The 14116-nt window shown below is 37.1% G+C and overlaps 1 protein-coding gene across 3 annotated transcripts in view; it reads right to left on the bottom strand.

Annotated features, from left to right (window-relative positions):
- The window catches only part of LOC123534848 (phosphorylase b kinase gamma catalytic chain, skeletal muscle/heart isoform-like), a 114024-nt gene that overhangs the window by 37424 nt on the left and 62484 nt on the right, over positions 1-14116 (bottom strand). The window contains exon 1 of one of the 3 annotated variants that reach the window (XM_045317292.2): positions 10493-10985. The exons of the other annotated variants lie outside the window; for them this stretch is intronic. Coding sequence (XP_045173227.2) covers positions 10493-10734 — 242 coding nt within the window. The 5' untranslated portion in view covers positions 10735-10985. Of the gene's footprint in view, positions 1-10492; positions 10986-14116 lie in introns of those variants that run through there. 3 annotated transcript variants of the gene reach the window in all.

Genomic DNA, 14116 nt, shown 5'->3' with positions numbered 1-14116 from the left:
AATAAAAATTAATTCTCAATGCTGAGTTTCGAACCCACACGGCAAAAGATCTGTTGACCATGGAGAGTATGCTTTACCACTGAGCTAATTTGTAATTGGGACAAAATTTAGAAATATTTAGATTGTAACATGCTAGAAAAATGCTGAATTCCCTATGTTCCATTTTAATCTATTTATAGTCATGTTTGTAAATATCAAGTTATCGTTGGGGCATTGTAGTCCTATATATTAATAATAATAATAATAATAATAATGACTTAATTTTACGAGGCAAACATATTTGGAAACCAATCTTACATATGGGCCTCAACATATATACATGTACATGAGAAAGAATACATTAATACAAACATATTAAAACATAATAAAATTACAATGAAATACATTTAACTAAATACATTTAACTAAGTTAGTCTGTAAAATTAAATATTTATGGGATGAAATATTTAGATTTACATAAGGGTTTGCTGCCCACCAGAGTACCACCATGACAAGAATAAGTTTTAAATGTTGACAAGGAGTTTGATTGGCGGATATTAAGTGGGATTTTATTCCATATGATAGGACCTGAGTAGGCCAGTGACTTTCTGAAAAATTCTAATCTTGGTTTAGGTACATTTAGAAATTGTTGTGTGTGTGATCTGAGGGCAGTATTATTTGAATGTGAGAATAAGCTTGACATGTACTGTGGGAAAAGGTTATTGACTGATCTGTAAACAAAGATTGCCTTTTTGTATGAAATTCGATCATGGATTTTCATCCATTTCAGTTCTTGAAAGAGTTCTTCTGATGGTGTGTCATGGTCTTTGTCGAGAATAATTCATGCTGCTCTTTTTTGAAATTTGTAGATATTGTTCAGAAGATCACTATTACAGTTTCCCCATATTGTGCAACAGTAGTCTAGGTGGGGTAAGATATATGCATTGAAAAATATTTTGCGCATTTCAGTACTCAAGTATTGCTTAAAGGTCCAATACTAAGGAAAGTGAACATTTTAATTTCTTTTAAAAAGCACAGAAACTATTTCATTTTATTGGAAAATGAAAGTTGGTATGTAGAAATTCGAAATAAATCGCAGTATATGTACAATTATTTTTCTATGAAGAATAAAGAAAGTTAAAAAGACCTGGGGGGGTCATTCTGTCGATTCATTGAAATTTCAACATAATACACATACATTTCTTCGAGTTCCAAAGACCTTCTGTAAATTTTGACCTGCCAATCTTCATTATTTAGTGTCTTGCAGAAGTCTATGCACTGGCTATGAAAAAAATTGCCAACTCACTTTCCCTTAGTAATGGACCTTTAATGCGTAAGAGAAGATATAGCAATGAGTTGCATTTTTTAAGAAGATGGCCAATCTGTGTTTCCCAGTGAAGTGTATGATCAACATGAATTCCTAATAACTTTTCACATTCACTGAATTCTATTTCTTGATGCTGTAGGGTTAGTTTAGTTATATCTGTTGTTTTAAGTTCAGTCTGTATTATAGATCCTATTTGATGGTGATATTAACATTGCCTTAGTCTTCTGGGGGTTCGGTTTCATAGAATTTCTGTGACACCATTTGTTGATAGTATCAAGACTGTTCTGTAATGTTTTACAAAGACATGCTAGTGAAGAGTCATATGCACTGATGGTTGTGTCATCTGCAAATATATCAGTAGGTGTGTTTTGTAGATGTAATGGCATATCATTTATGTATAAGATGAATAGAACAGGACCTAAAACAGATCCTTGAGGAACACCAGATGAGATTTCTTGAGCACTGGATAGTTTCCCTAAGATGGCCACCTGTTGTGTTCGATCAGAAAGATATGACTTGAACCAGTTGATAGCATCATATTAGCATATTAACCAAGATATGACAGGTGCGTTAGGCTAGTATTACATCTCATAACATAATTTTAAGTGAGTATCAAAAATTCCAGTTTCAACCATAATTTTTATTTAAATCAAACAATTTTCACATCATTTAATATCACGGGCATGGCATTTCATGGTATAAACAGAACCAGCTTTCTTAAAAGGACATGAATCCAAGGATTTTAAATTCAACTGATGGGGAATCTTATAATTTTGGGGATAAAATTTCGGGGCATTGATACCATGCATTCCACGAAAATTAGTCCCTAATGTCAGAATGCAGATGATTCTAAAGTATTGAGTATGTATACATGTCCTTACACGGATATTCTCCATTATCCAGTTTCCACTGCCTTTATTTAGGCATAGGAAATAGAGATCAATATAATTGCACCTTTACTAATCCTACCAGGTGTTCTGTATTACAAAAGTGGATCTATTGTGACATTTTGATACTAGCAAAACTGTATTATCTGCACTATTATTTACCTACTGGTACTTCGTTTTATTATTGGCTTGTTAAAAGTTAATTTTTTACCATATGTAAGTTGACAGAATCATAGGAACCATGTCTTGAGGGGTAAATCAAACACAAATGAATAAATCCTTAATGATTTTGTTGTGCAAAAAAGTATGATATTGTGTCTTAAACAGTTTTCATTTTCCACTCAATTGTGTAATTGCAAGGGAAGTAAACTAATAGATCTCTACTTATAAGTACTAGCCCAAGGCAAGAGTTGTCATTCTTTGTGGATCACAACTTTAAATTAAAAATTAAAACTTCTGTTATTGATATTAACAAAACTATCATAAACTTCACATTTGTGAAATCATTTTTGGTTATTTCAAGGACTTAGAAATTAATTTCTAGACTTTATTTAATGTAATTCTATCATTGAAAATTTTAGGGCCTATCTCTACTTTATTGAATGCCAGATCAAACAAGTTTTGCCAAAATCAATCAATACCAAAATAGTAGATGTGTCCTAATGCAATCAAACTGAATGGATAAAGAGCAACATTACTAAATGTGGTCCAAAACCAGAATGTGAATCATATGAATTAATGTTTAATATGAACCATGACTACAAAAAATCCAAACATAGCTTTAATAACCCTTAAGTAATGCCACATTAAATAAGATTAAGTGGGCTTATCCCGTAAGTAACTGATGTAAAGAACTCTTTTATGTGACATGTAATAATATTTGATTAAATGTGAATCACTGATATGGTATTTAATACTCCTTTTTATGTTTGGCCTAGTCACCTAGCTGTTGGAGGACAGCAACTCGCAATGACTATTAGAAAGTTTACAAAATATACAAGTTGAAGCAGGGGCATTCTGTAAATATACAAACTAGAGTATATAAATGGAAGCTGTGCAATGCATGTCAGATCATCTCTGTGTACAATTGTGTGTGAAGTTTCAATCCATTCAGATTTGCGGGTACTGAGTTTACAAATATTTTACCAAAAAGTTGCTATGCTGAAAAAGGGGCATAATTTTGTAAAACAGCAATTATAGTATCGGAACCTGTGCAATGCAAGTCAGTTAATCTCAGCAAGGAAGTGTTTTTTAATCCATTCCTGCAAGTGGGTACTGAGATACCAGCTAATTAAATACAGAAAACTTAAACCAAATCCGATGTCTATGTTGACAAATGGGTCAGTACAATAGCTATACTTGGATAGTCAAGCTTAGAAAATAAGATCAAGGTAAGCAGTAACTTGAAATGTGTCCACTGGACACAACTGGTCTCTTAAAATAGAAAGTCCACCCACAATGAGGTTATTACAAATTAACTGGGGGCCTTTAACAGACTCCTTGTATATACTTCATGAGCGATCCTCCTTTGGAAAATGTGTACCAATTCTGCCAAAAAAGTGAATATTTTCAGAACTACATAAAATTTTATGTGATATGCAGATAAGGAAAGTCAAATCAACAGGCCAAACTCCCCTTTATTAACCCTTAGCCTGCTGCAGGCGAATTTAACAGCCTTTGCAAACAGCTTGGAACCAGATCAGACGTCGATTAAATCGGCGTCTGATCAGGTTCCAAGCTGTTTGCTACTCTGACAATATTTCTTCCAATTTTGGAGCAAATTGAATGAACTTTACAATTTTAGCAGATGACATTTCCAGCAGACGACAATTTATCTAGCATGCTAAGGGTTAAAGATGTCCTACAATCATTCCAAGCCAGTGTAAGTGCAGCAGTACTGCATGCAGCTGCAGTGAGTTTAACTATCATTCTGTCATGAATGAATGTCACCTTACCAAGTTATACTGTAAACTTGTTATTATATTCATTGGGACTACTTTTCATGGATTTCTGAGTGTTTTAAAGGTTGTGCAGCTCCACAAAATTAAATCTCAATATTAACAAAGAAATTATTTTACTTCTTATTTCAATATCTAAATTATTATAATCATAGTCTCATATTTGCAGCTGACCCACGACATAGCTGTTTTGACCAAAACCACTAATCTTTTTGCACATGAAATTAATTGATTTCAGTGTTTTGCCAAAGAAGAAGGTTAAGAAGGTAAAGAATGCATGTATTAACTATTGGTTTGCAGTAATCAATACAAATTTTCTCTGCAGCCAGACAGAAGTTATGTGTTTATAAACACTCCCCAGGAGCAGACAGTAGATGTTATTGACTGATAGACCACATGTATACATAGGGTAACCACCTACTGCAAACATGTAAATCGATAAGGAACAGTTGCTGATCAAAAACAATGAAAGTCGACTGCACTACCTTACATGCTCTGATTCAATCAATTATTGGAGTCTGAGAAATCAATCATCAGTTACTTTGACCTTTTGTTGGTTTCTAACATCTGTTTTTATGCCCCCGAAGGGAGGCATATAGTTTTTGAACCGTCTGTCTGTCGGTCTGTCCGCAATTTTCGTGTCCGGTCCATATCTTTGTCATCGATGGATGGATTTTCAAATAACTTGGCATGAATGTGTACCACAGTAAGACGACGTGCAGTGCGCAAGACCCAGGTCCGTAGCTCAAAGGTCAAGGTCACACTTAGACGTTAAAGGATAGTGCATTGATGGGCGTGTCCGGTCCATATCTTTGTCATCGATGGATGGATCTTCAAATAACTTGGCATGAATGTGTACCACAGTAAGACGACGTGCAGTGCGCAAGACCCAGGTCCGTAGCTCAAAGGTCAAGGTCACACTTAGATGTTAAAGGATAGTGCATTGATGGGCGTGTCCGGTCCATATCTTTGTCATCGATGGATGGATTTTCAAATAACTTGGCATGAATGTGTACCACAGTAAGACGACTTGTCACACACAAGACCCAGGTCCGTAGCTCAAAGGTCAAGGTCACACTTAGACATTAAAGATCATTTTTCATGATAGTGCATTGATGGGCATGTCCGGTCCATATCTTTGTCATTCATGCATGGATTTTAAAATAACTATGCATGAATGTGTGACACAGTAAGACGCTGTGTCGCGCGCAAGACCAAGCTCCGTAGGTCAAAGGTCCTAAACTCTAACATCGGCCATAACTATTCATTCAAAGTGCCATCAGGGACATGTGTCATCCTACGGAGACAGCTCTTGTTTATTTACTTTTAGTGGCCTTTTCTTGGTTTCTTAATTATGTCTTCTTTTTCATACACTTTCAATTTTTGATGTCTATTTTTTCTTTAGACTGTACTTATACATTTTCAATGGCCTTTTATTGGTTTCTGATGTATTTTCATTTAATCGTGGTAAAATATTTTCAGCGGCCTTTTGTTGGTTTCTAAGCGAGGATTTTCAGCAATATTTTATACTATAATAAAAAATTAAGTAGTATATTTAATCTGCACCATAACTACACATAAAATGAAACCGAAAGTATGATTTTCCAGATGGAATAGTCATAATTATGTCAAGCATGTGATAATGGTGTTCTTGCATGAATGACTGCTGGAAATTTTCATTTTCAATTATTATTCTGAGACTGACTTTTCAAAAAAATGTATTTCTGCTGTATAGGAAAGACTGGAATGGCAGAATAAACAAGAGCTGTCTCCATAGGATGACACATGCCCCCGATGGCACTTTGAATGAATAGTTATGGCCGATGTTAGAGTTTAGGACCTTTGACCTACGGAGCTGGGTCTTGCGCGCAACACGTCGTCTTACTGTGTCACACATTCATGCGTAGTTATTTTAAAATCCATGCATGAATGACAAAGATATGGACCGGACACGCCCATCAATGCACTATCATGAAAAATGACCTTTAACGTCTAAGTGTGACCTTGACCTTTGAGCTACGGACCTGGGTCTTGCGCATGACACGTCGTCTTACTGTGGTACACATTCATGCCAAGTTATTTGAAAATCCATCCATGGATGACAAAGATATGGACCGGACACGCCCATCAATGCACTATCCTTTAACGTCTAAGTGTGACCTTGACCTTTGAGCTACGGACCTGGGTCTTGCGCGCGACACGTCGTCTTACTGTGGTACACATTCATGCCAAGTTATTTGAAAATCCATCCATCGATGACAAAGATATGGACCGGACACGCCCATCAATGCACTATCCTTTAACGTCTAAGTGTGACCTTGACCTTTGAGCTACGGACCTGGGTCTTGCGCGCGACATGTCGTCTTACTGTGGTACACATTCATGCCAAGTTATTTGAAAATCCATCCATCGATGACAAAGATATGGACCGGACACGAAAATTGCGGACAGACTGACAGACCGACAGACTGACAGACCGACAGACGGTTCAAAAACTATATGCCTCCCTTTGGGGGCATAAAAACAAAACAGATACCAATCATCAACCTAATATAGAAACAACAATCAACATTTAGTACTGTTTAACCTACAGTATAATCATTTCCCTCTCTGGAAAAGATACAACTTTATATCTTAAAAATCTGTTGTTGTTTTTAAATTCTTGCAACATGTCTAAACGAATTCAAAAATTCACTATTAAACTTACACGACTAGGAAGAACGCGTGATATAAAATTCATGAAAAATAATGACTAATCAAAATTGGCTGCATGAGTATTAAAAGGCTTGGTGCAAACACTGGCCAAAAATTAACCTATCAATAACACATGCACTGTAAAATTATTATCAGAGGCTTACAAGCTGTTTAACCATGGATGATCAAATCAAATTTGATTAACATATCAGTTAATCAACTGTAAATTAGTTAATTAACAGAATGCTGTCCAAATGGGTTAAAGATCTAGATCATATCTAATATCCAAATAAATCATATATGCCTATAGAAACCAGGTGAACTAGAAAATTATGATTATGGCCTACTTCAGTTAACAACATAAGATATCAAGCTAATTTATTGGCTAAGTCTGTTTTTGATTAAAAAAAACTATAAAAACATTTAAAACAATATGCAAATAAGGTTTGATAAACAACCTACAAGAAGATATCAGTGCCTATTTTGGAACTTTGTGTATATATCAATATTGTCCTGCCCGAGAGGGCCCGCAAGTGGAAATAAAAGATATTCTATTCTATTCAGTACTTGCTGACAAACACTTTAGTAAATACGTAGTGTTGGCCTTATTTAAAGGGTGCAGCTGTTACTCTCAAAACCAAGTGAATGAATAGCTTTGACCTAATTAAAAGTTAGCAGCTGTCAGCTTATTCCCACCTACATTTTCAAAGAAAGAAGTTGACAGATAGTCAATATCAAACTAGAAAATGCTTTTGTAAAAAAGCGCATGTCTCTCCCAATGCAAAGTCCTATAGGCAATAAGTCAATAGGGGTCAGGAGCGAAAGTCAAAGAGACACTGATGGTTGGCTGCAATAGGGACCATCTACTTGGCATGTCCAGTCATCCCGCTAAATTTCAACACTCTTGGCCTTGTGGTTCTCAAGTCACTGTTCAGGCTCCTGTGACCTTGACCTTTGATCAAGTGATCTCAAAATAAATTGGGGTCATCTATTCTGCATGTCCAATCATCCTATTAAGTTTCAACATTGTAGGTCAAGTGGTTCTCAAGTTATTTCCAAAAAATGATTTTACATGAACAGGCCACTGTGACCTTGACCTTTAACAGACTGACCCCAAAATCAATAGGGGTCATCTACTCTGCATGTTCAATCATCCTATGAAGTTTCAACATTCTGGGTCAAGTGGTTCTCAAGTTATTGATCGGAACTGGTTATCAATGTTCAGGCCCCTGTGACCTTGACCTTTGACGGAGTGACCCCAAAAACAATAGGGGTCATTTACTCTGCATGAACAATCGTCCTATGAAGTTTCAACATTCTGGGTCAAGTGGTTCTCAAGTTATTGATCGGAACTGGTTATCAATGTTCAGGCCCCTGTGACCTTGACCTTTGACGGAGTGACCCCAAAAACAATAGGGGTCATTTACTCTGCATGAACAATCGTCCTATGAAGTTTCAACATTCTGGGTCGAGAGGTTCTCAAGTTATTGATTGGAAATGGTTTTCCATGTTCAGGCCCCTTGACCTTTGACGGAGTGACCCCAAAAACAAAAGGGGTCGTCTACTCCAGCAGCCCTACAACCCTATGAAGTTTGAATGTTCTAGGTCAAATGGTTCTCCAGTTATTGCTCGGAACAATCTGACTAAAGTACATCTCCTATTACGCTACGCATAGGATCTGACAACGAGCTATTGATGGCCTCGTTCTGACAACCCTTCCGCTAGCCAATCAAAAGCTACCTTACAGCATTCTGTAAGCTTTATAAAGCTTTGAGTTTCGATATCAACAAGTTTTATGTCGAAAGATTTCAGGTGGCCGGTTAGCTCAGTCGGTAGGGCACTTGCGCTGTAAACGAGAGGTCCCAGGTTCGAGCCCTGGATTAATTAAAACTTTTTCTTACTCTTTGACATTCGAACAAGTTGTCTGATTGGTTCAAACAAAAATAGATTTGCGAAAATAAAAATAGCAATATTGGAAATCCAAAATATACAGAAGACGAATGTGAATGTGTCGTTTTCAGATCTTCGTTTAGAAGATCAAGTACTTCAGTCAGATTGTTGCTCGGAAATGAAGTGTGACGTACGGACGGACGGACAGGGCAAAAACAATATGTCTCCTGGGGGAGACATAATTACCATGTTGATATAATTTGTAGGTGTAAACTTGCAAATTATATCTGATATATTACACACTTATCAATGGCTTGCAAGTCAGTATTCAGAAATATTGCCCGAGGTCTGAAGGGACTGAGGTCCAACAGCCTTTTAACTACTGATAAATGTTCAGAAATTAATTTTGACAGTTTTATATTATTTTAATTTTTTAAAGCACAATGTAGGGACTGATTGATGTAGTGAAATTTTAATAGTTAACATGTGTTATGTTTTATTTTGGAGTTAATGTGAGAGATAGACAAAAAAATATCTAATAAGAAAAGTCTTGTTTGCTTGGATGAAGAACTTGGTTTTCATATACTGTAAAATCCATACACTTTGTGATTATATCATGGATTTTGTGCTTGTTGATTCAATGTGCAAAATTAACACTTAGCCTGCTAAATTTCTATAATGAACTTGTCCACTGTTCAATTTGGACAGTACCATTAACTGTTAAAAGGGGTGCTTTCCAAAAAGATACTGACTGAATGGCAAACATCGCAGATAATGATAAGACTGCACGGATGTGCAGACTGATCATTATCTACACTGGTCGCAAAGGCAGAATAAATCATGTCCAGTATAATAAGGGTTAAACCTAAACTGTTTTAACTTCAAAAGCTGATCTCCCAAGTTTCACACCCTTCAAGTTAAGTAATTTTACAGTAACAGTAACATAATCATTATATCCTTCCGTTTTTTCTTTACTCAATACTCGAAACTAGGTCAAACCAACTTGTCCTTACTGTTTCAAATTTCCTGGTTTTAATTTAGAGTCAACCACAAGTAATTTTATAGTTACTATTATATAAATCAATCTCTTGTTTTTTTCTTTACTCAATGTTTGAAACTAGGTCGTACAAACTTGTGTATATACTGTTTCAAATTTCCATGTTTTACGAGAGGGTCAACAATAAAAAACTTTTTGATTCAAGCTTTCTGCACTGTCATTATTTCTGTTAACATTTATTTTCTTTACAGAAATATTCCTCGTTTCTTTTCTCTTTGTCCTTTCTTTCTTAAAACTGCGGGTTGCTATATCATTCTTTGTTTTTAGAGCTTCCTGTTTGAGGTCCTGGTGTTTTCAGCAACAGAGAAAAAAAATAGAACAGCTAATAATTTAAATTGGCCAGATACCTTATTTATTTTGTACAAAAAAGGGTGACATTTGATACTGCGGTTTCTGAAAACTGTATAACAAACTTTTTTTTTTAAAAGGAAGTTTGTATAAATTTAGTATATTTGAAAAAGAAACTAAAATGCATTAAATTTTGCTTGATTCTGGCTTTAAAATTAGTTGATGTACATTTTTTTAAGTTTCTGGTTTAAAAATCAATGGAATCAATTGCTAATTTGATTATATTCAACACGGATGTGGGGTACGGGGCATTGTGTCCTACATTCATTATATATATGTCAACAACTTTTTTCTGTCACTAGAGTTTCACTCCGACACAAACAATTAAATATATGGCAATTATTCTACCCACCTTCCTATAACTTCATGTAGCGTTATTGAAAAGTTTTCACCGTCATTACTTGTGAACACAAGATTAACATTGTCCAAGGGTTGATTTTTGCTATCGGACTTCCCGATCAGAGGATCGGACCTCTCTATACGAGGGCACGTCTCTACATTGTTATTTGGGTCCTCCATTTGTTTACAACTAAAACCTTTTACACTGCCATTATCTATGATATCAAATATATCCTTTTTTAATGACTTCACCATAGCTGTTGCTTTAACCTCCCCTATCAAGTAATATCATACTAAAACTAAACTGTATCATATATTCCTTAAAAATATTTTCAGTGAGATGAATTATAAATTAATCACTCAAGGTAAAAAAAATATACCACTTTTCACTTCAACAGTAATATAATCCACACTAAAAATCTATTTTCATAAAATTTGTATTAATCCTTCGATTAGACTGTTGTCAATATGTGCACATGTCCTTTCTAATTCAAGACATAGTAAATGCTGTGTATACATTAATCATACGAACCAATCAGAAATACTAAAACAACTGAACCATGGAAGAATAGATAAACCAATCAGCTGAGTTGTTACAAACACTACCCTACTTGTTAGCCAATCAAAATCCTGCACTCTAACTAACCTTTCTCAAGTGAAAAATGTAAACAATACTAGAAGCTGAATGAGGAATGATGAAACTTCTGGTATAATAACCTACATCATAGAATAACCTACATTTATATTTATATGAAGGAGTGAAGAGTGATTTATACTACTGGATGCTATATAATTATATCCCAGTATGTTTATAACAAAATTTAGTTTTTTTTTTTTTTTGATAAGCTTGTTTGACCTTATTCATAATTATCATATATTGAAGTCGCCAAATCAGATTATCCAGTTTTCACTATAATTCGTTTTTGAGGTTAAGAATCTTTTTCTACTTTTATAATAGATGATCCATTTTTTTGGTAATGTTATTCAGTACAATTAGTGGTTTTTACCTAAATGAGGCAAAGTACACTGGATGTGGTGCAGACTCAGTGCAGTACACTGGATATGGTGCAGACTCAGTGCAGTACAGTACATGTGGTGCAGACTCAGTGCAGTATACAGCATGTAATGCATTTTCAGTGCAGTACACTGCATGTGGTGGTTACAATGCATGTGGTGCAGACTCTGCAGTACACTTGATGTTATGCAGATGCAGATTCAGTGCAGTATCCTGGATGTGGTACAGCTTCAGTGCAGTATCCTGCATGTGGTGCAGGTTCCGTGCAGTATCCTGGATGTGGTACAGCTTCAGTGCAGTATCCTGGATGTGGTACAGGTTCAGTGCAGTATCCTGGATGTGGTACAGCTTCAGTGCAGTATCCTGGATGTGGTGCAGGTTCAGTGCAGTATCCTTGATGTGGTACAGGTTCAGTGCAGTATCCTGGATGTGGTACAGGTTCAGTGCAGTATCCTGGATGTGGTACAGGTTCAGTGCAGTATACTGGATGTGGAACAGGTTCAGTGCAGTATACTGGATGTGGTACAGGTTCAGTGCAGTATCCTGCATGTGGTACAGGTTCAGTGCAGTATCCTGGATGTGGTAAAGGTTCCGTGCAGTATCCTGGATGTGGTGCAGGTTCAGTGCAGTATACTGGATGTGGTACAGGTTCAGTGCAGTATACTGGATGTGGTACAGGTTCAGTGCAGTATCCTGCATGTGGTACAGGTTCAGTGCAGTATACTGGATGTGGTGCTGATTCAGTGTGGTTTACTGCATGTGGTGGTTACAATTAATCAGGTGCAAACTCTGCAGTATACCTGATGCTATGCAGACTCAGTGCAGTATACTGGATGTGCTGCAGATTCAGTTCAGTTCACTGTATGTGGTGCAGATTCAGTGCGGTATACTGTATGAAGTGCAGATTCAGTGTAGTATACTGCATGTGGTGCAGATTCAGTGTGGTATACTGCATGTGGTGGTTACAATGAATGTGGTGCAGACTCATTGCAGTATACTGGATGTGTCCAGACTCAGAGCAGTATACTACATGTGGTGCAGATTCAGTGCAGTATACTGGATGTGGTACAGACTCAGTGCAGTATACTGGATGTGGCACAGACTCAGTGCAGTATACTGGATGTGGTGCAGATTCAGTGCAGTATACTGCATGTGGTGCAGATTCAGTGTGGTATACTGCATATGGTGGTTACAATGAATGTGGTGCAGACTCAGTGCAGCATACTGGATGTGATACAGATTCAGTGCAGTATACTATATGTGGTGCAGATTCAGTTACAGTATACTGTACGTGGTTCAGACTCAGTGCAGTATACTGGATGTGGTGCAGATTCTGTGCGGTACACTGTATATAGTGCAGATTCAGTGCTGTATACTAGATGGGGATGTGGTACAGACTCAGTGCAGTATTCTGTAATTGGTGCAGATTTAGCACAGTATATTGCATGTGGTGCAGACTCAATGCAGTATAATGATATGGTGCAGACTTGGTGCAATAAACTGATGTGATGCAGACTTGTTGCAATACACTGATGTTGTGCAGACACAGTGCAGTATACTGGATGTGGTGTAGACTTGGTGCAATATACTGGATGTGATGCAGACACTGTGCTGTATACTGGAAGTGGTGCTGATTTGGTGCAGTATACTGGATGTGGTGCAGACTTTGTACAATATACTGGATATGGTGCAGACTCGATGCAATAAACTGGATGCCATGCAGACTGTGTGCAATATACTGGATGTCATGCAGAATCTGTGCTGTATACTCGATGTGGTGCTGCCTTGGTGCAGTATACTGGATGTGGTGCTGATTTGTTGCAGTATGCTGGATGTGGTGCTGACGATACAGAATGCTGGATATGGTGCAGACTCAGTGCAGTATACTGAATGTAGTGCTAACTTGGTGCAATATGCTGGATGTGGTGCTGACTTGGTGCGGAATGCTGGATATGGTGCAGACTCAGTGCAGTATACTGAATGTAGTGCTGACTTGGTGCAATATGCTGGATGTGGTGCTGACTTGGTGCAGAATGCTGGATGTGGTGCAGACTCATTGCAGTATACTGAATGTAGTGCTGACTCGGTGCAATATGTTAATAAGGTGCTGAATGCTGGATGTGTTGCAGACTCCGTGCAGTGCAGACTTTGTGAAATCTACTGATGTAGTGCAAATTCAGTGCCTTATACTGGATGTGGTGCAGACTCTCTGCAATACAAACTCAGTGCTGTATACTTAAAGTGGTGCAGATTCCGTGCAATATACTGATATGGTTCAAATTCTGTGCAGTATACTGCATGTGGTGCTGTACCACGTTTAATCTACTGATGTTGTGCAGACTTGGTGCAATACAGTATACTGGATGTGGTGCAAACTCTGAGCAATATACTGATATGGAGCAGACTCAGTGCTGTATACTGTATGTGGTGCAGACTCGGTACTGTATACTGGATGTGGTGCATACTCAGTGCAAAATACTGATGTAGTGCAAAACTGGTGCAGTAAACTGGATGTGATGCAGACCTGGTGCAATATGCTGATGTGGTGCAGATTTGGTGCAGTACACTGTTTGTGGTGCAGACGCTGTGCAATATACTCGATGTGGTGCAGCCTCGGTGCAG

This window comes from Mercenaria mercenaria, chromosome 12 (genome assembly GCF_021730395.1).
Source record: "Mercenaria mercenaria strain notata chromosome 12, MADL_Memer_1, whole genome shotgun sequence".
NCBI classification, from domain to species: Eukaryota; Metazoa; Mollusca; class Bivalvia; order Venerida; family Veneridae; genus Mercenaria; species Mercenaria mercenaria.
Note: the sequence above shows the minus strand (reverse complement) of the source record. Positions and strands in the feature narration are given on the sequence as shown.